Source organism: Pelobates fuscus, chromosome 4 (genome assembly GCF_036172605.1).
Source record: "Pelobates fuscus isolate aPelFus1 chromosome 4, aPelFus1.pri, whole genome shotgun sequence".
In the NCBI taxonomy this organism is placed as follows: Eukaryota; Metazoa; Chordata; class Amphibia; order Anura; family Pelobatidae; genus Pelobates; species Pelobates fuscus.
In genome coordinates this window covers 316,103,237-316,130,904 of record NC_086320.1, presented here as the reverse complement: position 1 = coordinate 316,130,904, position 27,668 = coordinate 316,103,237, and the positions used below count along the sequence as shown (strand labels likewise).

General features: G+C 39.9%; 1 protein-coding gene across 2 annotated transcripts in view; it reads right to left on the bottom strand.

Annotated features, from left to right (window-relative positions):
- Window positions 1-27,668, bottom strand: part of SCRN1 (secernin 1) — a 77,556-nt gene that overhangs the window by 10,672 nt on the left and 39,216 nt on the right. Inside the window, exons 2-7 of one of the 2 annotated variants that reach the window (XM_063452329.1) lie at window positions 27,118-27,277; window positions 20,482-20,663; window positions 17,221-17,423; window positions 13,718-13,906; window positions 8,135-8,294; window positions 3,390-3,552 (exon numbers count right to left, since the gene is read on the bottom strand). In XM_063452329.1, the coding sequence (XP_063308399.1) occupies window positions 3,390-3,552; window positions 8,135-8,294; window positions 13,718-13,906; window positions 17,221-17,423; window positions 20,482-20,663; window positions 27,118-27,276 (1,056 nt within the window). In that variant the 5' untranslated portion in view covers window position 27,277. Of the gene's footprint in view, window positions 1-3,389; window positions 3,553-8,134; window positions 8,295-13,717; window positions 13,907-17,220; window positions 17,424-20,481; window positions 20,664-27,117; window positions 27,278-27,668 lie in introns of those variants that run through there. The other variant, XM_063452330.1, reaches the window with a different exon arrangement.

Here is a 27,668-nt window from a genome sequence, read left to right as displayed (position 1 = left end):
GCATCTCTATGAGGAAAGTTCAATGTCTGCATGCAGAGGGTGGAGACACTGAATGGCAGTGCTGCACACTAGGCAGTACTGCCCCAGGAAGCACCTCTAGCAGCCATCTAATGAGTGGCCAGTGGAGTTATTTTCTCTGAAAAGACAGTGTTTACTGCAAAATGTCTGAAGGGAATGATTCTACTTACCAGAACAAATACAATAAGCTGTAGTTGTTCTGGGGACTATAGTGTCCCTTTAAGTTTGGAAGCTTAAGAGGGATGTATGGCAACAAAACCTGTGCGGACTGGCTGACAATAAAATGAGTTTAGGTAATGCAAACTTTGGTTTCTCTAACACTGTGGCATGTCCCCTTTCTTCTACACTCACTACATTCACTACATACACCTTTACTCTGTCCGAGACTGTATACCAGGAACTTCTGCCTGCTAGTAAGACAATAATGAGAAAAGTGGACATGTGAGTGCTAGAGCACAGTCCTTAGAAAGCGTGGAGTAGGAGCATAATTTGATGCATGTATGCCAAGTTTAGGGTGCTGCCTGCATAGTATGCCCTTAGTTGGACAGCCTGTACGATTGGCAGGCAGCCTGACATGCATTCATGCCAGGCTGGCCTTCCAATTCTTTGGACAAACATACCCCCTTTTTGGGCATGTTCACCCCTTTTGGCAGGTCTGGTCACATGATTCGCGTCAGTGGCACACCTTTTTACCCTGCCCATTGACTTCCTGCTTCACTGGACACTGCTGTTAGGGTGTATGGATATACTTGAAACATGAAAGCATAAATTAGAGAGTGATTAGCATAGCGTATGTGTTTTTGTATAGCTGCATCCTTTCCCTCCAACAGATACATGACGCTTGAGAGGTATGGTTGTTTCAGTGTTTTTGGTCGATAAGATTCGGTAATTAGGCCCATCATAATTGTCAGCTCCAGGCCCACTGGGCTCTTAATCTGGCCCTGCATATACCGTATGTGTTGTATAGAAAGCAGTTTAAAAAGACAGGACAACATCGAGAGAACATGGATTCTTACTACGCACACATACCGCTAATAAAATAGATTAGATAGACTGAATAGCCTTGCGTGTCAGATTCTCTTACCACCATGTACATGCATTCTATTGTTAAGTAAATATATTATATTTTAAGTCACTGGTGTAAGTGTAGATTATTGAGTAAAACAATAGTCACAAATCTCAGTATTCAAGGGAGCCCTTTTTACATATACGATTTAAAATAATTGATGAATTAATGAATATCATCAATCAACAAATCATCACAAAACAGTCAACCAATCACTTAGCCTTTATTCTGTCACATTTGTTCCTTTTTGTAATACAACTTAACCCTAATGAGAACACTGAGAATCTATACTTAGCACAATATATATCTATATACAGTGTCTCACAAAAGGGAATACAACCCTCACATTTTTTTTAAATATTTTATTATATCTTTTCATGTGACAACACTGAAGAAATGACATTCTGCTTCAATGTAAAGTAGTAAGTGTACAGCCTGTATAACAGTGTGAATTTGCTGTCCCCTCAAAATAACTCAACACACAGCCATTAATGTCTAAACCAGGTTTCCCCAAACTCCGGCCCTCCAGATGTTGCTGAACTACAACTCCCATGATTCTCAGCTTATCTATTTTATTCATAGAATCATGGGAGTTGTAGTTCAGCAACATCTGGAGGGCTGGAGTTTGGGGAAGCCTGGTCTAAACCGTTGGCAACAAAAGTGAGTACACCCCTAAATGGAAATGTCCAAATTGGACCTAAGTAGCCATTTTCCCACCCCGGTGTCATGTGACTCGTTAGTTTTACAAGGTCTCAGATGTAAATAGGGAGCAGGTGTGTTAAATTTGGTGTTATCGCTCTCACACTCTCTCTGAGGATCAAACAACTCTCTGAGGATCTGAAAAAAAGAATTGTTCCTCTATATAAAGATGGCCTAGGCTATAAGAAGATTGCCAAGACCTTGAAACTGAGCTGCAGCACTGTGGGCAAGACCATAGAGCGGTTTCACAGGACAAGTTCCACTCAGAACAGGCCTCGCCATGGCCGACCAAAGAAGTTGAGTGCACGTGCTCAGCGTCATATCCAGAGATTGTCTTTGGGAAATAGACGTATGAGTGCTGCCAGCATTGCTGCAGAGGTTAAAGGTACAGCCTGTCAGTGCTCAGACCATGCGCCGAATCACTGCATCAAATTGGTCTGCATGGCTATCGTCCCAGAAGGAAGCCTCTTCTAAAGATAATGCACAAGAAGCCCGCAAACAGTTTGCTGAAGACAAGCAGACTAAGGACATGGATTACTGGAACCATGTCCTGTGGTCCGTTGAGACTAAGACAAACTTATTTGGTTCAGATGACGTCAAGGCAACCAGGTGAGGCGTACAAAGACAAGTGTTTCTTGCCTACAGTCAAGCATGGTGGTGGGAGTGTCATTGTCTGGGCCTGCATGAGTGCTGCCGGAACTGGGGAGCTACAGTTCATTGAGGTAACCATGAATGCCAACATGTACTGTGACATACTGAAGCAGAGCATGATCCCCTCCCTTCAGAGACTGGGCCACAGGGCAGTATTCCAACATGATAACGACCTCAAACACACCTCCAAGACAACCACTGCCTTGCTAAAGAAGTTGAAGGTAAAGATGATTGACTGGCAAAGCATGTCTCCAGACCTAAACCCTATTGAGCATCTGTGGGGTATCCTCAAACGGAAGGTGGGGGAGCAGCAGATCTCTAACATCCAAAGAATAGTGAGAGAAATAGCCGAGGCCAGGGGACACAATGATAAATGAAAGCCAGAGGTCAGGGATATCAGAAAACAGGGAAGTCAAAGCCAAAGTCAATAACCAGAAAAAACTGAATAAATAACGCGCTCTCGGAAAACCACTAGGGAAACCACGACAGGGCAAAGAGTAAGGGTATCTCTATGTTTAAATACCTGCTTTACCCTTCCGATTGGCTGAAATTGTTCTTTGACCCAAAAACATGCGCGCAAAGCACATGTGTGAGGTCACCTGCACGCCGACATCGTCAATCACGTGAGCAGACGTGGGGGTATATTTTGCAGTGGATCCGCTGGGTGCAGATACCGCAAGGTGAGGAAGAATATGTTAAATGTACTCACTTTTGTTGCCAACGGTTTAGACATTAATGGCTGTGTCTTGAGTTATTTTGAGGGGACAGCAAATTTACACTGTTATACAGGCTGTACACTTACTACTTTACGTTGTAACAGAGAGTAATTTCTTCAGTGTTGTCACATGAAAAGATATAATAAAATATTTACAAAAATGTGAGGGGATATAGTGAGTAGAATGGATTAGAACTATAAGCTATGATGGCAATCAGACATTGGACCTCAATCACTTACTGGATCTTTTTCTATTAAAGACAAGGCCTGCTCATGGCTTTTGTACAGTTCGTGTTTCCACTTTGTCTGTCCGTCATCGCTTGCTTCATCTCTCAGGGTCGATGAGTGAGTTTTGGGTACCGCTGTCACGTCTTCCACAAAGATAAAAGGTTTAAAAACAGACCTTGAAGAGAATGGAAAAAAAATAGGTAGCAACTGGTATTTAGATATCTGCAACGGGTATGAAAATATATGAAATGGGTATGTAGATATATGCAATAGGTATGTAGATACATGTAACGGGTATGTAGATATATGTAACGGGTATGAAGATATATGAATTGGGCATGTAGATATATGAATTGGGCATGTAGATATATGAAATGGGTATGAAGATATATGAGATGGGTATGAATATATATGAGATGGGTATGTAGATATATGAAACGGATATGTAGACATGAAATGGGTATGAAGATATATGAGATGGGTATGTAGATATATGTAACGGGTATGTAGATATATGAAATGGGTATGAAGGTATATGAGATGGGTATGTAGATACATGCAACAAAAGTTCTTTTACAGCAAATAATTCTAGTGTCCTGATAATTGTGTATAAAATTACACTGTAAATTGTTACATTGCTAGAGAACATTGATGGGTTATTATTATCACATTATACCCTTACCTTTTTTCCCAAACATCCTTACCTAAAGAGCCATCAATGTGTTGATTTAAATAAAGTGTGTATAGTGAGATAAGACAAACACCTTGCATACATGCAATGAGGTCAAAAAGTTGAAATGTTGTTAAAACATGTATTACTCTTCAAGAAACAGTCGCCCATATCCCCGTGCCTAGTGTATAGGGTACTATCATTTGAGCTCACCTTTTAGTAGATATGCTCCCACATGGGCAGATTTGGTGGAAGCATAAGAAGAAGATTTAATTCTACCTATACTTACATGGGGATCATAGTAACCTCTATAAGATTTTTTATTTTTTTTGGCCACACACTTAAAGGACCACTATAGTGCCAGGAAAACAAACTTATTTTCCTGGCACTATAGGGTCATTAGGTCCTCGCCACCCTCAGGGCCCCCCTCCCGCTTTTTATGAAAAAGGGGTTATATCTGAATGCGTCAGATCTGAATGCGCACGGGCGGCAGGAGCCATGTGCGCATTCAAACAGCCCATATGAAAGCATTACTCAATGCTTTCCTATGGACATCCAGCGTCTTCTCACTGTGATTTTCACAGTGAGAATCGCGGAAGCACCTCTAGCGGCTGTCAATGAGACAGCCACTAGAGGCTGGATTAACCCTCAGTGAAACATAGCAGTTTCTCTGAAACTGCTATGTTTTCAGCTGCAGGGTTAGAACTAGGGGGACCTGGCACCCAGACCACTTCATTGAGCTGGAGTGGTCTGGGTGCCTGGAGTGGTCCTTTAACCCTTGAACTGCCAGCAGACAAATAGTCAAAATGTTTGTAAATGTGCTTCGAAAAAGTAAGTGAATTTATTTAGCAGATTTGCCTGTTTATAGTCAAGGTCTGGTTGAAATTCAGTTCAAACTCAGTGTTCGATAAATATGCAAATCTTATATAGGACTTGCATGTCAAATAGCTAATTTTAAACGATATACTAAACGGTATTGACCAAGCTTTACTAGATTTGCCATTTACATATCTAGTTGACATAGTTCAGTTTTCACAGAAATTTGTCCATCCAGACAAAATGAGTTGTTTAGTGAATAACATCTGTAAAATGTACACTAAACACATTGTCCCTACCCCAACACACAGTGTAATGTAAATAACACATTATGGTGAATTGAGTAATTGTGCATTATGTGTTTATAATGTATCAGAGTTTTGTAGACATTTATAAACAACTTTGGGTATTGTGGTTTATTATCCAGAATCCTCAATTGTATTATTTCCTTATAGCACACAGTTCACCATTATGTATCCATTTGTAGGTAAAGGAACGTTCAGCAAAACAGTAGCTACCCATTCATAAAAAAGATGCGTACCTTTTTTATGAATAAGGAGCTACTGATTGTTTTAGAGTGTCAGCTGACTGCTCTAGCCAATCACTGGTGCCCCTACTCTGCTCTTTCTGAAACTCAATTTCAGAAGCCTGATGCTGCCTGCAGATCCAGCAATAGAGGCAGCCTTTGGGGTTAAATAGTTTGAAAACGGTTTAATCCCTTTAGGTAATAAAGCGCTTGGGGCCTCCTGGCACCATAACAACTTCTTGTAGATTAAGTACTTATGGTGATAAGAGTGTTCCTTTAAGTGTGCATTGTGAAAGAGCAGAAATGTACAGTTTCCTGTGTATGTTTTCCTAAACTATGTCTTCGATACTGTATTATTCACTGTAAATGCTAAATTTGTATTATATGAACTCATTAAACAGCACCCAGAGCTTCCTGCAAAGTCCATGCAAAGCAAGCAGTTTGCTTACAAATAGTATGTTTCTCACTTCTAATTGCTTGTTGTCCTCGGCACTGCCAGCCGGGAACTGCAGTTCTGAGCATTCACGGCCGTCACTCGTACTAAGGGTCTTATAACACCACTGATAACATGCAAGATCATCCAACTGCACATGAGACTCTGTTGTGTAGGAACAATGTGTTTTTGCAGCATTCTTAGGGATCGGACACTGAATGATTAGATGAGTGTCCCCATGGAGATAGGCATGGAAAACGCAAAAAAGAAGAATCAGGCAACTATGAGAAAAAATCCACGTTTACCTGATTTTTCAGCCTTGAGAATGAGAAAACTATGTAATTCAAAACTAAAGCTTTGAGTTGTATCAAAGTGATGCATGTCCCTTTAAGATTAATATCACTCTTCACATTGTGTAATGAAACCAAATGAGTCATAACAATAGCCTGTAAGAGTAAACATCCTATAATGCCTGAGGAGCATTTATAGAGAATGACTTGACCACCTCAGTTGCATCCCTGAAAGAGCATGAACAATAGAACAGGCATACACACCTACACTGTTTGCTAAGTGCACCAGCTTAGAAACTAGTAATGAAAAACCCTGGGGTAGAGAACATCTCACATCCGACTGTATAAGTGCCACGGGCTATCAGGATTCATTTGTGCCCAAATATATATATATATATATATATATATATATATATATATATATATATATATATAAATTTTCCTCATAGAGATGCATTGATTCAATGCATCTCTATGAGGAGGTGCTGATTGGCCAAAATGTGTTTTGCCCCACCCCCATGCCAATTTCAGCCAATTCAATGCTTTCTCTATGGGAAAGCATTGGGTAAGCTAAAAATCGAAATTCTTATGATGTCATCAAAAAAGGCAGATCGGGGGCGGGCCAGCGTCGGCGGACCTGCGCGGTGCTGGAAAAAAGGTGAGTTTTAACATTTTCTAAGGGTGGGCAAGCCACCTAAATGGTGGGTTGAACACTATACGGTCAGGAACACATGTTTGTGTTCGTGATCCTATAGTGTTCCTTTAACTATTATATAGGAACTGTCTCAGATTGCTGATAGCTCCATTTTACCTCAATGTAGTAAAAGCTATTGAACAAACTATAGAACATCATTGTTATACAGCACTATGTTATACATTCTCTAGTTTTGACCCATGACATGTTTTACTACAAAAAAAGTTTGTCCATGTTGACGTTTTTCTTACTAGGTAGCTCTGCATACCGCTTTGCTCATTAGTCTTTGAAGATAAACTTATCTAAGCTCAAATTTCAACTTGGACCAACATTATATATTATCTATTCTAACCTGTTTATTATCTAACCCTCCTTAACAAAAAAAAACAAAAAAAATGAGATATCGTCTATATCGTCTGATAAAACAACCATTCTAGGCAGAGAACTTCAAAACGATGTTGATCTTAAAAATCATTTCCTCTTCACTCAACGGCAACACTAAGCCAAGAAAGGGACTCTGAAACACTCCTCAGGCAAAGTATACACTAACAATACTCCAGATACAGCCTGTACAACCTGTGGTTGATATTTAGGTCCCAACACCGCTTACCCCAGTATCAGATTCAACCGCGACACATCCGGATCTGGAGACCCTGGGGTCCCGACAGGTGGGATCACTGCTATAACATTACAAGAAGGAAGTTATGTATATTACAAGTCTATAGCGCAGTTACAATAATATGTACCCGGTATACTGGACGTTTGTCACGTTTCTATAACGCTGTAAGGAAGAAAAACCTTCACAGACTGAGCAAGCCAGTTACCATTGTTTGATGTAATGCATGTTTTAACGGTATTTACCTATCTTTCTGTATCATATATGCAATGCTATATATTCGACGAAATGGCTTGTGCACAAGCCTTATGTTGTTGATGTACTGCAGTCTTTGTCAATGCAAAAATAAAGAATAAAAAAATAATGCAATAATCATTTCCTCTGGACAAAATCTCCTCTCTTCAAGTCTCAAGAGCTCTCCTCCTTTGTATGATCCTGTTAACTAACAGGTCACAAGAGAGCTGATTGTACTGTCACTATGTATAGTTGTATGTTATCACAATCCTTCTGAGACATTTGTTTCCCCAACTGTTCTACTCTTCCCCAAGTTTCTAAGATTTTCTATTCCCCTCTTTAATCTTGCTGCCTATCTGAAGTTCTATTATATCCTTCTTGAGAACAGGTTCTGAAAATTGCACGACATATTCAAGGTGGAATCTAACATTTCATGTAAATATAGGCAAAATTATATTTCCATCACACAAATTATTACCTTGAGGGATCTGGGGTTCCAGTGAAAAAGTGTATACAAGGAGAGTTCTCATTCTGAGGTAAGACTGACACCGCACTTGCTGTAGTGATGTAGGCCTCAGACTGAACACCGCTGTATTTCTCTCGAAGAATATTTATCATTGTTTCTGCAGTCAGCATTTCTAAAAATAAGTAAATAAAATATAAGCAATTGTTTTAGAAGCTTGTAAAAGCTGTCACTTGCGAATTCAATGTAGTCTCAGATTGAACTTTAAACCTGCTTAAGGAGACAATGAGCCCTGCATTTCAGCTGAAACAGCCAATACATTAAACATTTGGCAGCCATGAATCACTAAGCACACTATATTTAAAGCTCCATAATAAAAATAACCCGCTAAGCTGTACAAAATGTCCATATTATCTTCTACAGTTGCAGACACAGTTGGAAATGACACAATAATTTTCAGACAACTGGCCAACTAATGATTTGTAAGCCAATGAAACCGTCCCCAGCCAACTACGGGGGCCAAACAAGAAAACAAAAGGGTTGGAGCGGTCTATAATGTTTATGGTGCTTGAAGTTGTTTCTTTAAGAAGAAAATACTCCAGTTCTATGTGTGAAATAGATGCAGATGTACTTCACATTTTGAGCTCCAGAACTTCTCATGAAGGTTCAACCGAGTTTAAATCTAATGGCTTGGAGTTAGACTGATTCACTTGTTTAGCAGTGGTTATGGGACATTACTATACTGGACTCTCATGAGGGAACAGTGTTTTCACCATACATGACATGGTCTTGTAAAATGGCCTGCTATGCTTTTGTTAACCCCTTAGTGACTAGACCATTTTTCAATTTTCTTACTGTTAAGGACCAGTGCTGTTTTTACATTTCTGCGGTGTTTGTGTTTAGCTGTAATTTTCCTCTTACACTTTTACTGTACCCACACATATTACATGCAGTTTTTGTCGCCATTAAATGGTCTTTCTAAATATACCATTATTTTTATCAAATCATATAATTTACTATAAAATTTTTTTTAATAAAATATGATGAAACTATTTAAAAAAACACACCTTTTCTAACTTTGACCCCCAAAATCTGTTACGCATCTACAACCGCCAAAAAACACCCATGGTAATTAATTTCAAAATGTTGTCCTCAGTTTAGAAATACCCAATGTTAACATGTTCTTAGTATTTTTTTTTTTGCAAGTTTTAGGGCAATAAGTACAAGTAGCACTTTGCTATTTTCAAACCATTCTTTTTCAAAATTAATGAAAGTTAGATTGTAACACTGATATCTGTCAGGAATGTATATAATTTTTAAAAGAAGACCACCTAAGGTATTAAACTTAGGGTATTTTGACTCTTTTCATGCAACCATTTTACCACCAATCTATGCCAAATTAAAAAAAAATATATATATATATATTTTTACATACATAGCAATTTAGCAATACATGTACTGAGAACTTTAAGGGTTAAAGTTATGTCTATGTTTAAAAAAAAATATGGTTTAATGGGGGTAAATTACATTGGTCAGCATCAAAAATGTCCTAAATAGGACATGGGTGCATGATGACCAGTTTTGAAAATTCCAAGTTGGAAAACTGGAATGCGAAATAACCTAGGGTGTCTACGTTTCAAATGGTGGTATTCTAACACTTTCCATGCATTAATTCTACCGCCAGCCTTTGTCAAACTTTTGGGTAGTCGTTTTTTTGTGTTATTTTTCTCTCACATTGTACTTTAGGCATGGATTCTCAGTTCCTGTTATGTGTTGCTGACACCCCAATATGTGTTCAGCAACATCTCCCGAGTACAACAGTGCCCCCAATGTACAGGTTTTATGGGTTTTTGCAAAGTTACAGGGGTCAAATAAAGGGCTTTCCCCTTTTCCATGTTTGCACATTGAAATTTGCCAGATTGGTTTGCTGGGCCTATGTTGACTTTGGGACTGTATGGCAGCTCAGGATGAAAATTAACCCCATCATGGCATACCATTTGTAAAAGTAGACAACCCACGGTATTCAAAATGAGGTATGTCCAGACTTTTTTAGTAGCCACTTAGTCACAAGCCCTGGCCAAAATTATCGTTTATATTAGTTTTTTTTTCATTTTTCACATAAACTGCCATTTCACAGATGATATTATCAGTATAATACATTTTACTGCAGTGTGTGAGCTGCAGACTGTGCTGTAACATTTAAACCCCAGCACGCCTAGCTAAAACCCTATCAGTTCCCTCACCCCGTGTCAGGATTACTGTATGATCCAGCACGTAGAACTGTATAGCACGGATGACAAATAAGTAACGTTTTACCGGTCCTTAGAATGGCCGGATTTAACGTACATAGAATAGTTAGAATACTAGCCGAGGTCAGGGAACACAGAAAGGGACGAAGCGATAAGGAAAGCCAGGAGTCAGGATACCAGAATATAGAGAAGTCAATAAACAAAGCCAAAGTCAAAAACCAGGTAGAAAACTATAAACAGGAACGCGCTCTCGGACAACCACAAGGGAAACCACGACAGGGCACTGAGCAGGATGAGAACTGGGCCTAAATACCCCTTCTCTAGATCTGATAGGCTGTAACCGGCCTTTGACCGCAAAGTCAGTTACCAGATTTCATTTGCATAATTGCTGCTCAGCATTAACCCTTCTGTGGATTAGGTTGCTGCTCGGCACAACTTTTCCTGTGTGGACAGTAAATGTCATTAACCACATTTTTATAAGCGGATGAATACGTGACACCCGGTAGCTCCCAAGCCGTCTCCCAGAACGGCTGGAAATCATCACTGCCGCTATCAAAGTCGGAGTCCTGCGCTCTGCTCCTGGGCGCTGCCATCTTGCAGCCGGGTCACGTGTCTGTGACAGGGCCGCGCACCGCCGCTCTGCTACTTTGTATCCAGAAGTGACGTGAGAGCTGTGGGACACCCTGTGGCTGTAAGTGGTGCTGGTGGAGCTGGGCATTGTACAGGTGAGTTACTGTGACAGGCAGTCACCGGGAGTCATGCCACCCGCAGCCTGGTCTGCGTTGTAATCCGGATATGTCAACTGCTGGCCGGACAGCTCATAACTTGTTATATTCTGCCACTTCCTGGGGGTTTATTATTAATCAGTATTCCCCTTCAATCCCCCATCAGCTGGCCGGACAGTGTGCTCCTCACAGTGTGTACTGAATGTATACCATCAGTGACATATGGTATCTGTCATTTACACAGATTAACCGGAATTAAATAAATTTAATAGGAAATCATCATCATTTAATGCAATCTAAAGTGAATAGGAATCTATATAGCACAAACAAATCATTAGATAAAGGAATAATAAATATAAATCCTAGTAAGCAAAAGTAAGCTTGGCTATTTTAGTGTCATTCACTTCTCAGTTTGCTATTTACTAAGGACCAAATGCAGTGCAGGTTAACAAAATTTGTTAAAAAAATACCAAAAACAAATTCTCATATTTACTAGTTGCAAATCCTGTTGAAATATACAGGGTTATTCACTAAAGAAAAAAGTCATTTTCGGTTTCGGTTTTCGGCCAAGGGCATCCTGAATTTTCGGTTTCGGACAGAATTTTCATTTTGGTGCATCCCTAAAGTTACAGGGTCAAACATAAGATTTGCTAATTTCTCTTTTTGTAAATTGCTATTTGCCAGATTGGCAATATTGCCTTTGAGACGGTATGGCAGCCCAGAAATGAAAATTAACCCCACCATGTCATACCATTTTCAAATGTAAACAACCCAGGGTATTCAAAATGGGGTATATATCCAGTCTTTTGTAATAGCCACTTAGCCACAAACGCTTGCCAAAGTTAGCGTTCATATTTGTTTTTTGCATTTTTGTTACACAGAAACTGCACTTTTCCTGGTGATTTCATCGTCGTGATAGGTTTTACTGTTTTAAACACTCATATTTGTGTTCAGCGAAGTCTCCCGAGTATAACAATATCCCCCATGTACAGGTTTTATGGCGATTTGGAAAGTTACGCGGTTAAATATAGGGCTTGCCAATTAAATTCTCTGGACTGTCAGCCTGCGTTCTCAGGCAGGTCCCTCAAATTATAACTAATAAAATCAAATAATTATGTAGTTAATAGTTAAATATATATGTAGAATGTGTATGTGTATATATATATATATATATATATATATAAAAAATACATAAATTTGTTTTTATTTATATTATATATATATATACTACATGTGTGTGTGTATCTATATATCTATATAGATACACACACACACTTTTATTTCCTATATATGTATATTATAAAATAATTAAAGCATTTTACAATATATTATACATATATAATATTACATTATAAGTGTAATTTATTTTACATATTTAATATATGTACAATATATTTATTTTATTATAATTTGTATTATTATTTACATTTTAGGTGTCAGGGGGACCGCCTGACAGCTCAGGCAGTGCCCCTGCTGGCAGCTCCATAGACTCCTATTGAGGCCATGGGATCATGGTGATCACATGGCCCTGGAGGGCCGTGGTGGCCCGGAGCTGCTGGGGTCTCTGGCAGTCCCCCCGACCGGTATCGCCAGTCCAGGTGAGTACAGGGGTCATTTTTGCCGCGGACGTACCAGGTACGTCAGAGGTCGTTAACGACCGTTTTTTGTCGGACGTACCTGGTACGTCTGCAGTCAGGAAGGGGTTAACCAACCATATAAAGGTATAACAAATGGACGCAGTGGGAGAGAGTTAATAAGTCGTCTAAAAAGTGGTGCACAAATGTAGTAGGGGAGGAGTCACTAATGGAATGTGCCTGTTGGTTCCACCGATTTCCATGGTGAATGTATGACTTTCAGAACTTTCGAAAACTTTTTAGATCAGAACACTTTGATAAAACTCCCCCAATGATTCTGACAAAAATGGCTGCTTATGTCATTGTGGATTGCTTGCTATAATTATCAGTTAGCAACAGACATTGGGGTTTGAACAGACAGGACAGAGGGATGGCTGAATAGATTAGAGGTTCTCCCCAAATAGTACATATTTTAGTTTACACTGGCTAGTAGCAGTTTCTTCCCCTTGCTACTCTGGTACGGTCTGGTGGTTCTTGATGATCATGATATCGAGGACCTCTAGAGGTATATGCTGCTTCCTACATGAGACTCCAATAATTTACTTCCACAGTTCATCTAAAGTCTGGGATTCATTTGAGATCACAGACAGCCATGTCAGGGAAGCCAGAGATAGTAGAACTTCCTGACCATCATCCTTCTGTCTGGGAGTCCTTCCTATGAGGTTAAAAAGGTTATCTGGATATGAGCAGAAAGGAATTAATTAGTCTGTGCTTGTACGTACACAGATCTCTCTCAAGTAGGAATGTCAGATTTTCATTTTGATATCACACAATTATGATAAATAGTTATAAAACACTAGTTTTATCCATGTTTTAGTAACCAACACAGCACTGGCATTTGCATTTGTATAAGTCATCATTATTAATTGTAAACCGTAACAACTCTGACCCATTCTCCATCGGTGCATCACATGATATTTGCCTAATGTCTCTAACTGCATGCAATGTTGACTCTTCCTAAATAAAAAAACAAAAAAAACAATAACTTACCTCCAGGAATTTCAGAGGCCTTTTCTGGACAATCATGACCATGTCCACCTTCTGAAAAAACTTCAGAAAAATTAAATTCTTTATCTTCATTCCACCAGCCCTGACTCTGTGCGCAGCTCCGTAGTTCTGGGTGTTCCATATCGATCTTTGTTTTCAGGGATAAATGATTGCAAAGGCATTTCACTCCGTCTATGTCAAATGGAAAGAGAATTAAAAGAAGGAAAATTGTGAGGCAGTATTTATAGAAAATAACAATGGATGAGAAAAAAAAACTCAGACGTACTGTGAGATGACTAAGTTGATCAATGGCCCAGGAAGAAACCTGCCAGGAGTTGAATTGATAAATGACTGTAACTTCATAGTATCATACTATGTCATATTGTAACTAATACACAACATCCCTCAAACTGCTATATTTAGATTGAAATGAATTAGTCCACTAATATGTAACAAAGTAAACAAAAAAAATTGGGATTTTTAATGCAGTAAATAACTGTGAAGACTAACTTTAGGACAGTCTGCATGCCCCACACTAAAGTAGGAAGGCATAAAATGGTGGGTACCACTAACAGCAGCCATTTTATCATCTGATTGAATAGAATATAATGTTTTCATCAATATAAACATTAATAGTCAATACAGTGAAGAAAATAAAAGATATAAGGACCAGCAACTGTGACCCCGTGACCGGATAAAAACTCAAATCAAAATACAAAGAGGAGGTTATTAGAATTAACATAAAACATCAAATAAAGGCAATACATTTTTTTAAGTTTTGCTTAGATTAAAGAATACCTGTATACATTTGGAATGACAATTGAAGACAAAATAATTGAACAGGAAATCCCTATACATGGAGGTGTGCTGATGGCAAAAATAGCAGAACAGCAAAATGTAATTTCTTATGGGTATATAATGTATGGGTTAAACATTTTCACCCCTTAGATTTACAGTTAGATTGTTTTCCTAATATAGTGAGTGTATTTACTGAAGGTGTTATTCACTAAATGCTTTTGAATTGTAGTGAATTAACTAAATAAAGAAAAATCTAGGTGAGTACAGGTAAACAGGAGACGTTTTCCAGATTATCTAGTTTGGTCTGAATTTTCAGCTCTTATTCTAGTTCCCTGATATTTATTTATTTATTTATAAAATATTTTACCAGGAAACATACATTGAGATTTCTCTCGTTTTCAAGTATGTCCTGGGTCCACAAATCATTGCATTGTTACAGTTAGCGTACAATAAAATACAAAAACAATATTAATATACAATATATACAAAATTTAACATAGAACAGGTAGGAAATATATAATCAACCATGACAGGTGCATTCTGTTTTGAGGTATGTAGAGAGGGATCTCTTAAAGGACTTTAAGCTTAGGGAAGATTTTAATTTGTGCGGGAGGTCGTTCCACAAATGCGGTGCTCTGTAGGAGAAGGAGGATCGGGCTGCTTTCTTTTTGTATTGAGGTAGACTAGTGTTGGTACTGGATCGGAGGTTATAGGAAGTGGGAACAGCCGGGGAAAGCATTGCGTTCAGGTAGGGTGGGAGTTTCCCAGAAAAGCTCTTAAACACAAGGCTGGAAAGATGAAGGGTGCGTCTGGATTCCAGCGACAGCCAGTTTAGTTCTTTTAGCTTTTTACAATGGTGGGTCCTGTTTCAAATGGTCCTGTTTCATAGCGTAGTGAGTAAACTAATAAACCCCAATTCAGAGAAATAACCTCAAGGATTTGGATATTCTTTACATTGTGAACAGGACATTCAATTCATATAAAAACATTTTTTTTTATTAAAGATGGCACCTACTTTTTCTCTAAAACTCTACAACATTACCACTCCTGCTGACAGAATTACATAACGGGCTGAACGGGGCTGTACGATTACATTTGTCTTAGAGCTACAGCCTGGGGAATTAATTTAGTAACAATCTTTATTACAAGCCAAGAAGTGTTTATGAGACCAACATTGCCTAATAAAAGAGAACAAACCATTGTTTGAAATTAACAATATTGTTAAGACACGTTTATTTTATGGTAAATAGGAACATTATTCATTATTCAGGATATTTATAGCGGTAAAAATCATTTATGGAGATGTGTTATGAAAATTCTGCATTTAACAACATAACTGACACAAATACATAGCTAAAACATATAGTCATTTGTTGTGTATTTGAATAATGTGATTTAATAGTTGCTTTCATCTTGTAGTTCTTAAAGTGTAGAATATTGCATATTCTATATTTCTATTGATTATATATATGGATGTGTGGATTGACATAAGTAACAGATGGTATCAATAAGTCACAAGGGTTTCTTTGTCTGAGAGCTCTGGAATGTGGATTTGGGGGTCTTGTCCTTATATGGCAAGAGTATGCTCTGACGTCAGTATGGGCACTTTTATATAGTAACAGAGGGACACGAGGTCTCGCTCTCTTCGCTCTTGGCTCTCTGAGCTCTCTCTGGTTCTCTCTCGATGTAAAGATGTAAGGGTGTAAAGAAGTCCAGCAATTACCATCTGCTGTTGAACATCCATTATCCTGTAACATCCTTTGTTGTTTTATTATGTATCAGTAACTAAGAATAAACCTGAAGAAACCGTAAGTCAGATTGCGTATTATTACTTTTCAATAATATAGACATATATTATTGTGGCGAGCATTTGGCCCAAGACTATATATACAAAAGACGTATATATATCAATCAACTGAAGACAAGAAGAAATTAAGAAGATTTAACTGTGACTATTCCAAACTACATTTTACATAAAGGTATATTTATCAGCATTTAGAAAAATCATTCTAGTAGAGCAGTGGATATTTTTATATTTTAGAAATGTTATTGATTTAGGATTATATCATTTTTTTTTTGTTTAACCTAAGCTCTAGGCCTTCATAGGGACAGTTTACCCCCTTTGGTTTATTGTGCGGAGAGTAGTTGAAGGTTGGGATGTCTCAGGGTGGTCACAACGTGCTAGGCGCACCATTTCTGGAGACGGAGCACTGATCCAAGCAGCCATCTTATCCTGAACAATGCAGCAAGCCACATGTTTCATTTATCATACTTAACACAGTCACCAAGTGAACATTGCTCAAACCCCATTGGAACTTCACTGTCCCTCCAATCACAAGCTACAATCAGGGAGTGCTTACCCAAATAACTTGCTTCCATGAATTTGCACATTTTGATTCAACTTAAAGCTTCCCACTTCTAAGCATGCGTGGGATAGGCATAAGGCTATCCTAACTATAAGATAAGGCCAGGGACTAATGAAAGTATTTAGAAAATTGGGCTAACTAGATGGGCCGAATGGTTCTTATCTGCCGTCACATTCTATGTTTCTATGTTTAAGTGGCCTATTCCTACCCATACAGCAGATAAATAGTTTGTAGTGAGCACCAAAAACTAAATGCTTGCTAGTAGTATAGTATATGATAACTGTGTCTAAGGAATCATTTTCATGTTGTTTAAAGTAATAAACAATACCATTGTGAACTAACCTGTAATTTTTTCAGCTGCCCAGAACTTCCCGACTGTCTCCAGAACCCAGGCTTCCACTCTGTCCACAATGAGAAATGAGCTGTGGAACCCCAGGCCCGTGCTTTCATCTTCAAAATGATTTCCACCTTGTCCGTGTTCTTCTAATAATGATACTATTACGTCTAAAGAATCTTTTGCAGTTGTTCCGCGTTCTAGACCAAGCCTGGAACAATATGCGTTAATAGTACGCATCTACTGTATCTATTGAAATATTTCAACCTACTTTGTTACATAAAGTCTAGACAGACGGAGTAGAAATTGTCTTTTTAATAGTAACATGCAGAAATAATTCAATGTCTGTGAGCTTTTTATGGATTTGTGTCAATCTTTATATATCCATGTTCTAGAGTTGTATTGTTTCCACAATGGTTGTGTCACAGACTTTGGATCATGGTTATAATGTTATTTAATATACATATGGGAATATGCACACTGCACAAACACACACTGCATTCACTGTACACACACTACACAAACACACTGCATTCACTATACACACACTACACAAACACACTGCATTCACTATACACACACTACACAAACACACTGCATTCACTATATACACACTACACAAACACACACTGCATTCACTATACACACACTGCACAAACACACACTGCATTCACTATACACACTACACAAACACACTGCATTCACTATATACACACTACACAAACACACCCTGCACAAACACACACTGCATTCACTATACACACACTGCACAAACACACACTGCATTCACTATACACACACACTACACAAACACACTGCATTCACTATACACACACTGCACAAACACACACTGCATTCACTATACACACACTACACAAACACACTGCATTCACTATACACACACTACACAAACACACTGCATTCACTATATACACACTACACAAACATACACTGCATTCACTATACACACACTACACAAACACACACTGCATTCACTATACACACACTACACAAACACACTGCATTCACTATATACACACTACACAAACACACACTGCATTCACTATACACACACTGCACAAACACACACTGCATTCACTATACACACACTGCACAAACACACACTGCATTCACTATACACACACACACTACACAAACACACTGCATTCACTATACACACACTACACAAACAAACACTGCATTCACTATACACACACTGCACAAACACACACTGCATTCACTATACACACACTACACAAACACACTGCATTCACTATATACACACTACACAAACACACACTGCATTCACTATACACACACTGCACAAACACACACTGCATTCACTATACACACACTGCACAAACACACACTGCATTCACTATACACACACTACACAAACACACTGCATTCACTATATACACACTACACAAACACACACTGCATTCACTATACACACACTGCACAAACACACACTGCACTCACTATACACACACTGCACAAACACACACTGCATTCACTATACACACACTACACAAACACACTGCATTCACTATATACACACCACACAAACACACACTGCACTCACTATACACACACTGCACAAACACACACTGCATTCACTATACACACACTACACAAACACACTGCATTCACTATATACACACCACACAAACACACACTGCATTCACTATACACACACTGCACAAACACACACTGCATTCACTATACACAATACACAAACACACTCTGCATTCATTATATACACACTACACAAACACACACTGCATTCACTATACACACACTGCACAAACACACACTGCATTCACTATACACACACTGCACAAACACACACTGCATTCACTATACACACACTACACAAACACACTGCATTCACTATGTACACACTACACAAACACACACTGCATTCACTATACACACACTACACAAACACACACTGCATTCACTATACACACTGCACAAATACACACTGCATTTACTATATACACACTACTCAAACACTCAATCTGCATTCACTATATACACACTACACAAACACACACTGCATTCACTATACACACACTACACAAACACACTCTGCATTCATTATATACACACTACACAAACACACACTGCATTCACTATACACACTACACAAACACACTCTGCATCCATTATATACACACTACACAAACACACTGCATTCACTATACACACACTGCACAAACACACTTTGCATTCACTATACACACACTACACAAACACACTCTGCATTCAGTATACACACACTACACAAACACACACTGCATTTACTATACACACACTACACAAACACACACAGCATTTACTATACACACTGCGCAAACACACTCTGCATTCATTATATACACACTACACAAACACACACTGCATTCACTATATACACACTTCACAAACACACACAGCATTTACTATACACACTACACAAACACACTCTGCATTCATTATATACACACTTCACAAACACACACTCTGTATCCACTACACAAACATACACTGCATTCACTAATCAAATACTCTCACTGCATTCACTACACACACATATTCTTGAAAACATAACAAATTCTGACTGGCATATATATTTTGTGCATTTACCTTAATAAAAAAAGATTTGCAAAAAAATAAATAATTTGTGTAGAAATAGTTTAGTTTTTTTAAATGGTAAATGTACAGAATATCTTTACCGGTAAGTTATCAGCTATCGGCCTGAAAGTTCACAGATTATCGGTATCGGCTCTAAAAAATCAATATCGGTCAATCCCTAGTATGATATAATGACAAAATTAGACAAAACTAATAAAGAGCAAAGATGAATTTACTGTTAACCAGATCTTAACAGCAACCAGAGTAAAAAAAATATGCAAACTGCAATATGAGGATGACTTTGTTCAGTTACGCTCATTGGAGGATGCTTAGGACTCCTTTTAATATTGTTGGATACGTTTCCAAATATTCAATATTTTTGGATTAGCTTTATAAATGATTCAATATTATAAATAATATTTAAATTTTGTAATATTTTTATATTTCGTGATATATCTATATATTTATTTTGTTATATGATGCATGTCTTGAAATTTTAGCAGGTTGAAAAAATTATTTGAAAAGTTTACCCAAAAATCCATTGGAAAGGTTATCCAACGATCTTAAATCAAGGCCTTATTTAGTAGCAACTGTTTCTAATAACAGTAAGAACAATTTTAACAATAAAATGTTGAATATCAACCAGTCACCTGACTAGATCCATGCCTAGCAGCAATTTGCTATCAGAAGCAGCCTGTCTAGCGGTAACAGCCACATTTCCAATGCAAACGCCGTGTTCATTGGCTCCCATCTCCGCCCCCCACATCCAGGCAGGTTTGCTTAGTATGACAGCGTGGGTTCTCCGGGCTTGCTCAATTTCAAGGTATGTGCACTGCAAAGTGTGATAACAAAAACAAATAGAATTATACTTGCAAAGAGCACGAGGAAAAACTAAATACACTATAGAATATAAAATATCATAATATCATAATCATATCAAATTTCAATGTCAGCAAGCTCTGGAACAAATTGTACCATGGATCAACAATAATGCACAGAGCTGAATTCACACAACGCATCTGGGCATCATCTGGAGTCCTTTATAAAAGAACAAAATAACAATAAAGTCCATTTCTGCTTTCATTCTGCAATTTAGACAGGAACGCACACATTCCTACATATGTGCTAAATTTAGAGCCAACTCCCCAGAGGTTTCCTATTAAATGAATCATGTAGGACACAATGCACTAGGCTAAATGTCTATAGAACAGTTTCCCATGTTGCCATGTTTTCCTGACTATAATATCACAGAGCATAGATATGGCCCCAGGGGCATATTACAGTTCCAGGAACTCAAAAGGAGGAGTCCATAGCTACGAGGATGCTACAAAGCAATATCTTGGAATTAAACAGACGCATTGAAGATACCTTGCTGGAGGTGGGTTAGAGATGATTGATCTTAGCACACAAGGTACCTGGAGAAGGACTGCTATCGGGTTTCTATTCCTGTTTCAGTGTAAGCTTGCAGAATGTTATCACAGCTGAATATTGCTATACATAGTTGTATTTTCATCTAACTCCAGTCCTGATCCAGATTAAAAAGAAATATCACATTTAGGTAAAAGGGTTGATACCGCACGGTGTATACTGTGTCCAGCCAGAGCCTAACAATTTACTGCTCTATAGGGAAACGAGGAAGATCGTCATTGCTTAATTTAAAGGTATCTGGGACTCTCACTCCTATCGTTCTCATGGGTAACAATAATTACAACGATGGCTCTAAAATTTCACCAGCCCACCTTGTGCATGTCAAAGACCCACTCAGGACTAATGGTTGGGAAGGAAACGTGTACCCCTGGAGGATGACATATTACATGTGTTTTTTGCACATTAGTAGATTATGACTATTATTAATTAGGAAAAAAGTTGCGGTTAAGGTAAATATATTGATGAAATTTTCAGTAAATTATATTTGTCGGTATTTTTTTCTGCTTCATGTTATATTTATGGTGGGTCTAAGTTGCCCCAAGATGCATCAAACAATCTTCAATAGGTGTAGGACCAGTAGGTGCATAGTACTTGCCAAACCATCACTTAATGAACATCATGTTTCTATAGTGGAGCTATGCCCAAGCCCACCTTACATGTTTGCATTAACAGGAAAACCCGCTAGTCCTTCAATGTAAAAACAGGATTACACCTACAGAAGGAACTTTATATATTCCAACTGCTTGGACTCTGACACTCATAATGGTCACCCATTCAAGCTATTGTTTTAACTAGACATCATGTCAACCATATGTATTAATTTGAGGACTACATTTTGCAAGATCGTCATCATGCATTTTGACCAAAAGTAGGCCAGAGCATCATAAGAAACACGATCTGTATCTGTAGACACCATTGATCTCTATGCTTAATGCCAATTCTACAAAACCAATTCACTAACTGTTTCATACTTTCAATACTTGGCACTATATTCCACAATCACTGCCTTGGCAATGTCTTAAACACATGACATTCCTTTTAAGCAAAAAATAAAGTACAAATGAATGGGATACATCTGCAAGCTATAAGCATCTACAGAGAAAGGCTTGTATTTTTCAGATGAATTCTAAAGGGAATATGTACTGCAAACAGCATGCAGGTTAACATTTAAAAAGAAACCCAGTTCTCTTGTAAAGGAAGGAAACCAGCAAACATTGATTAATAATCTGTCAGGGAATGAGTCAGTGAGTGGTCATATCATTCATTCGCTGGGTGCTTTTAAGTGTACTTGAATGTTATCTACACCACAATTCCAGAATGGCATTTTAATTTGATATTCAGTGGTATTCTAGATCAATGACAGCAGGGATATAAGAAGGCAAACTTTCATTTGATACTAGCCGGGTACTTTAAATAGTTTTTTTTTTTTTTTTAAAGGGTTGTAAGGAATGGGATTAATTTGGTTTTAAAGGTACAGTAGCATCCAGGGGCGGGCTGGGCCGGGGGGCAGGGAGGCAATTGCCCCCCAGGCCGCCCGAAATTCTTTTAGGACCGGCCGCGGCGGGCCGGCCCTTTAATAAATGCTGCAGCCGCCGAGCGCTCTGTAAAGAGCGCTCAGACGGCTGCAGCTGGTTTTCCCTCCCTCCCCTCCCCTGTAGGTGGCCGAGCTGCACTCCGGTCCGCAGTCCCGGCCGGAGTGATAGGAAGGTGCACACTGAGTGTGCACTTCCTGTCAGTCCGGCCGGGTACAGGAAACAGAAACTCCTGTTCCGCGCGGAACAGGAGTTTCTGTTTCCTGTACCCGGCCGGACTGACAGGAAGGTGCACACTGAGCACCTTCCTATCACTCCGGCCGGGACCGCGGACTGGAGTGCAGCTCGGCCACCTACAGGGGAGGGGGTAAGAAGAAGGGGGGGGGGGGAGTAAAAAGAGGGGGTGGTGGGGGGAGTAAAAAGAGGGGAGGGGGTGGTGGGGGGAGTAAAAAGAGGGGAGGGGGCGTGGGGGGGAGTAAAAAGAGGGGAAAGAGGGGAGGGGGGAGAGTAAGAAGAGGGGAGGGGGAGAGTAAGAAGAGGGGAGGGGGTGAGAGTAAGAATTGGGGAGGGGGTGAGAGTAAGAATTGGGGAGGGGGGGAGAGTAAGAATTGGGGAGGGGGGGAGAGTAAGAAGAGGGGAAGGGGGGAGAGTAAGAAGAGGGGAGGGGGGAGAGTAAGAAGAGGGGAGGGGGGAGAGTAAGAAGAAGGGGGGAGTAAGAAGAGGGGAGGGGGATAATAAGAGGGGGGAGTAAGAAGAAGGGGGAAGTAAGAAGGAGGGGAGATAAGAAAAAGAGGGGTGTAAGAAGAAGAAGGGGAGTAAGAACAAGAGTGGGGAGTAATTAGAAGAAGGGGGTAAGAAGAAGAGGGGGGTAAGAAGAAGAATTGGGTAAGAAGAAGAAGGGGGTAAGAAGAAGGGGGGGAGTAAGAAGAAGAAGGGGGTAAGAAGAAGGGGTAAGAAGAAGAAGAATGGGGGTAAGAAGAAGAATGGGGTAAGAAGAAGAAGGAAGGGGTAAGAAGAAGAAGGAGGGGGTAAGAAGAAGAAGGAGGGGGTAAGAAGAAGAAGGAGGGGGTAAGAAGAAGGGGGGAGTAATAAGAAGAAGGGGGTAAGAAGAACAAGGGGGGGGGAGTAAGAAGAACACAGGGAGGAGGGGGGTAAGAAGAACACAGGGGGTTAGAACACACAGAGGGAGGAGTGAGAAGAACACAGGGAGGGTGGAGGGGGGATGAGAAGAGCACAGGGAGGGTGGGTGAGTGTGAGAAGAGACCGCTAGGGGAGGGTGGGGGAGAGGAGAGACCACTAAGGGGCAGGGGAGAGCTCTAAGGGACAGAAGGGACAGCTCTATAGGACAGGGGGCAAGACAGGGAGCTCTTTAACACTACGCGCACGCACACACACACAATGCATCCCTATACATACACAGAAACACACAATGCATCCATTACACACACACACACAATGCAACCCTTACACACAAAGACAATGCATCATTTGCACACATACACAGAAACATACAATGCAAACCCTTACACACACATGCAAACACACACACTGTTTTTCTTACATACACACAGAAACACAATGCATCTCTTACACTCAATGCACACACATACAGACACACACACCTTGCATCCCTTATGCATACAAACACAGATTCACACAATGCATCCCTCATACACAAATACACACTGCTTCCACTACACACAAACACACTGCATCACCTGCACAAACTGGTATCCCTATACACTACATACCATAAGCACACATAACACATCCCCTACACACTCCACTCCCTGTGAGCGAGCTCATGGGTGGGTGGAACATATAAGTGGACTTATGAGTGGGCCTTATGGGCATACTCACCGTCAGGCACTGGGGCCCAGACCTTGAGCTGTGTAAGAGGCCCCCCAAAAAATGGAGCTGATTCCAATTCTCCCAGAACGTTGAATTTTGTGACCACAGTTGCAAACAGCCTCCAGAGGTCCTGTTCTACACCAGACCAGTGGAGCCAAACTGCAGCTGATCATCATCCTCATCTAATTGTAAGTAGGCAATCTAGTATATTATTAGTGACACTAATCTATAATTTACCTCACATTAAAGGGACACTATAGCTTAATGAAGTGGTTCTGGTGTCTATAGCTGGTCCCTGCAGGCTTTTTAATGTAAACACACACTGTGTGCAGCACTGGCGTTATTTCATATGGCAGATCATATGGGTGGGGCATTGTGATGTCACATGGGGGGGCGGCAAATTTATATTTTGTCTAGGGCGGCAAAAATCCTTGCACTGGCTCTGATCCTGGGCAGGTGCACCAGTCTACTGGTGACCCACAGGAGGGGAGTGCACTGATTGCACTGCACTCTCCTCCTGCCCAGACCCGTCTTGACCGCAGTGCAAGTGCCCCCTGCCCCTAATTTACAGTGGCTCACACTCACAACAAGCAGTGCCTGGAGCCCTTTGCAGAGACGGAAACAAAGAGGTTCTGCGGCAGCTGGTCGTCCTGCAAGCATTACACTAAACAGCTGTTCCCCATGCAGCCACAGGTGGCGTTGTGCTGGGAGACTGTGATTACTCTTCACTTCCTCCCAGCCTACAGAGCAGCGCATGGGGGAGAGAGGAGGAGGCATGATTTAATCTTGAATAAATCCTCTAAGCAAACCTTTATAAATTTGGGGGGGATCAGCTCTGTTTCCACAGTTTATTGGTGTTTACTCTCATCTCTGTATTAATATTGAGGGATGTCTAAGTAGTAACATCAATGTGTGTCAGCAGGGCCAGCCGTTGGGGTGGGCAAGCTGTGCGGTCACGCAGGGTGCCATGACAACAGAGGCGCCCGGCGGCCAACACAGCTCACAAGTTGGGTACACCAGCATATTTAATTTAAACGATTCGCTGGTGGTCCACTGGTGCGCACCAGCAGTAGGTGCAGTCAGATCATATCCTCTCCCTCGTGGTTCCGGCGCTCAGTTAGTGAGTCAGAGCACAGGCTCAGAGATTCTCAGCCTGTGCTCTGACAACATTGAAAGTCAGAGCTGTGAAGGAGCGGGTATGGCAAAGAGCTACTGATTAGCATAACATCAATATCCGTTATAAAACCAGAAAAAGGTGGGCATGGATGGTGAACTGATTTGGTGGCGCAATGGGCCACTTGACTGGTTTTGCCCCCCAGGCCTAAGGCTACCAGCCCTCCCCTGGTAGCATCATAAAAAATAAATTCAAATATATTGGACTCCCACGGTGCAATCTAGCTCTAGCATATGCAGTTATCATTCATTTAAGCACAGCCCACTCATAGTGTACAATGTGAGGTGTGACCGAGGAAACCATTGGTTTAAAGCAGGGGTGCCCAATAGGTAGATACTTTGCATGCCTCTAGAATGCCTTTGTAACAACAAAGCATCATGGAAACTGTAGTTTCCAAAAACATCTAGCAATCTACCATTTTGACATCCCTGGTTTGAAGGCATGAGAGGCTCTGCATGGGCGAGACTTACTCAGTTATCCATTTTCATTAGCTAGTTATAAAGAAAGAGAGCCATTCATGTTGGGTCTGCATAACTTTTATTTCAATATTTTTTTTTTTTACTGTCAATGTAGGTATTGGGGTGATCCATATAAAAGATTTATCATTCCTGATCCTGAGCTATGGAAGGTTGGAGTCCCTGTATTACTGCTAGGGGGCTTGGACATCCTTAACTTCATGAATAAGGGGGGCAGGACATCCCTAGTCCGTTCATGCGTATTCTAGGAATACCCAATCCCTCTATACCACTCTATAGACATTACCCTCCACCCTACCATACAGGAGATGGAGAAAAGTACAGACATTCACCAGCACATACCCACTATTAAAATAAAATCATTGCACATGGAATAGAGGTTTGGGGATCACCAGTATTTTATGGAAGGATCTTGGGGTTGGGCTTAGCCCCAAATAGAACACAGCTTATATTTATTTATTTTTATAAGGGCACTAATGCCTGTACCCTGGCGATAAATGGGGATCTTCACTGCGTATTTATTTTTTGGGGGAGGAAGCAAAGAGATTAGTTGCCAGTAGTTTCATTAATGTTCAAACTCATATTGTCTAGTAAGTGCCAGAACTACTGTCAGCAGAAAAAAAAGCAATAAAACTCCACTACAGGGCATTTCTGTTCCCACTCACTGTTATCATATAGCAAGAAAAAGCATAAAATGCTTAGTAAAACAAAAATAGTAGCTAAAAAAAAAGGAACACATTTCTTTTTATACCATCTTAACCCTGATCTTAATTTAACCCTTTAACTGCTTTCTTGTGAATGAATTATTGACAGAGATTTATTTACCTGTACTTTACTACCTGGTTCAGGATTACAAGACGGAACATAGAGTACTTCTTGAACCTCATCCCTTGGCCGGGCTGAATTCTTCCCAAACAATATCTGGCTGTTTTTTGTTGCAGGTGGAAAAGCTACGAAACAATAGCTTGAAGGAGCACCAGCCATCCTAGAAGGAAACAGTAACATATAATAAATGATGGCAAACAAACAGGCACTGTGTATGCATAAGTAGTGCTGGGCCGGGTAGAACAATGGAGATAATCAGCCTCAAATGAGCAGACTTGTAGCAGTCAAGTTAAATGTTTGTAGGTACACTAAATATGCCCACACAGAGCAATATATCGATATTTGATTTATGACATCATTTTGCGTAAAATCAGGAATTAGTATCAGATCAATAATAAAAAGCACATGAGAGGGAGAAGTCCTAACTAGTTATAAAAGATCCAGGGTCCAGTTTAAAATCGTTTTAATACATCTAAGACAGAGATTGCTAACATTTGCACAAGAGATAGCACACTCTATAATCAACAAAGACATTGCAGGCATGGTAAATG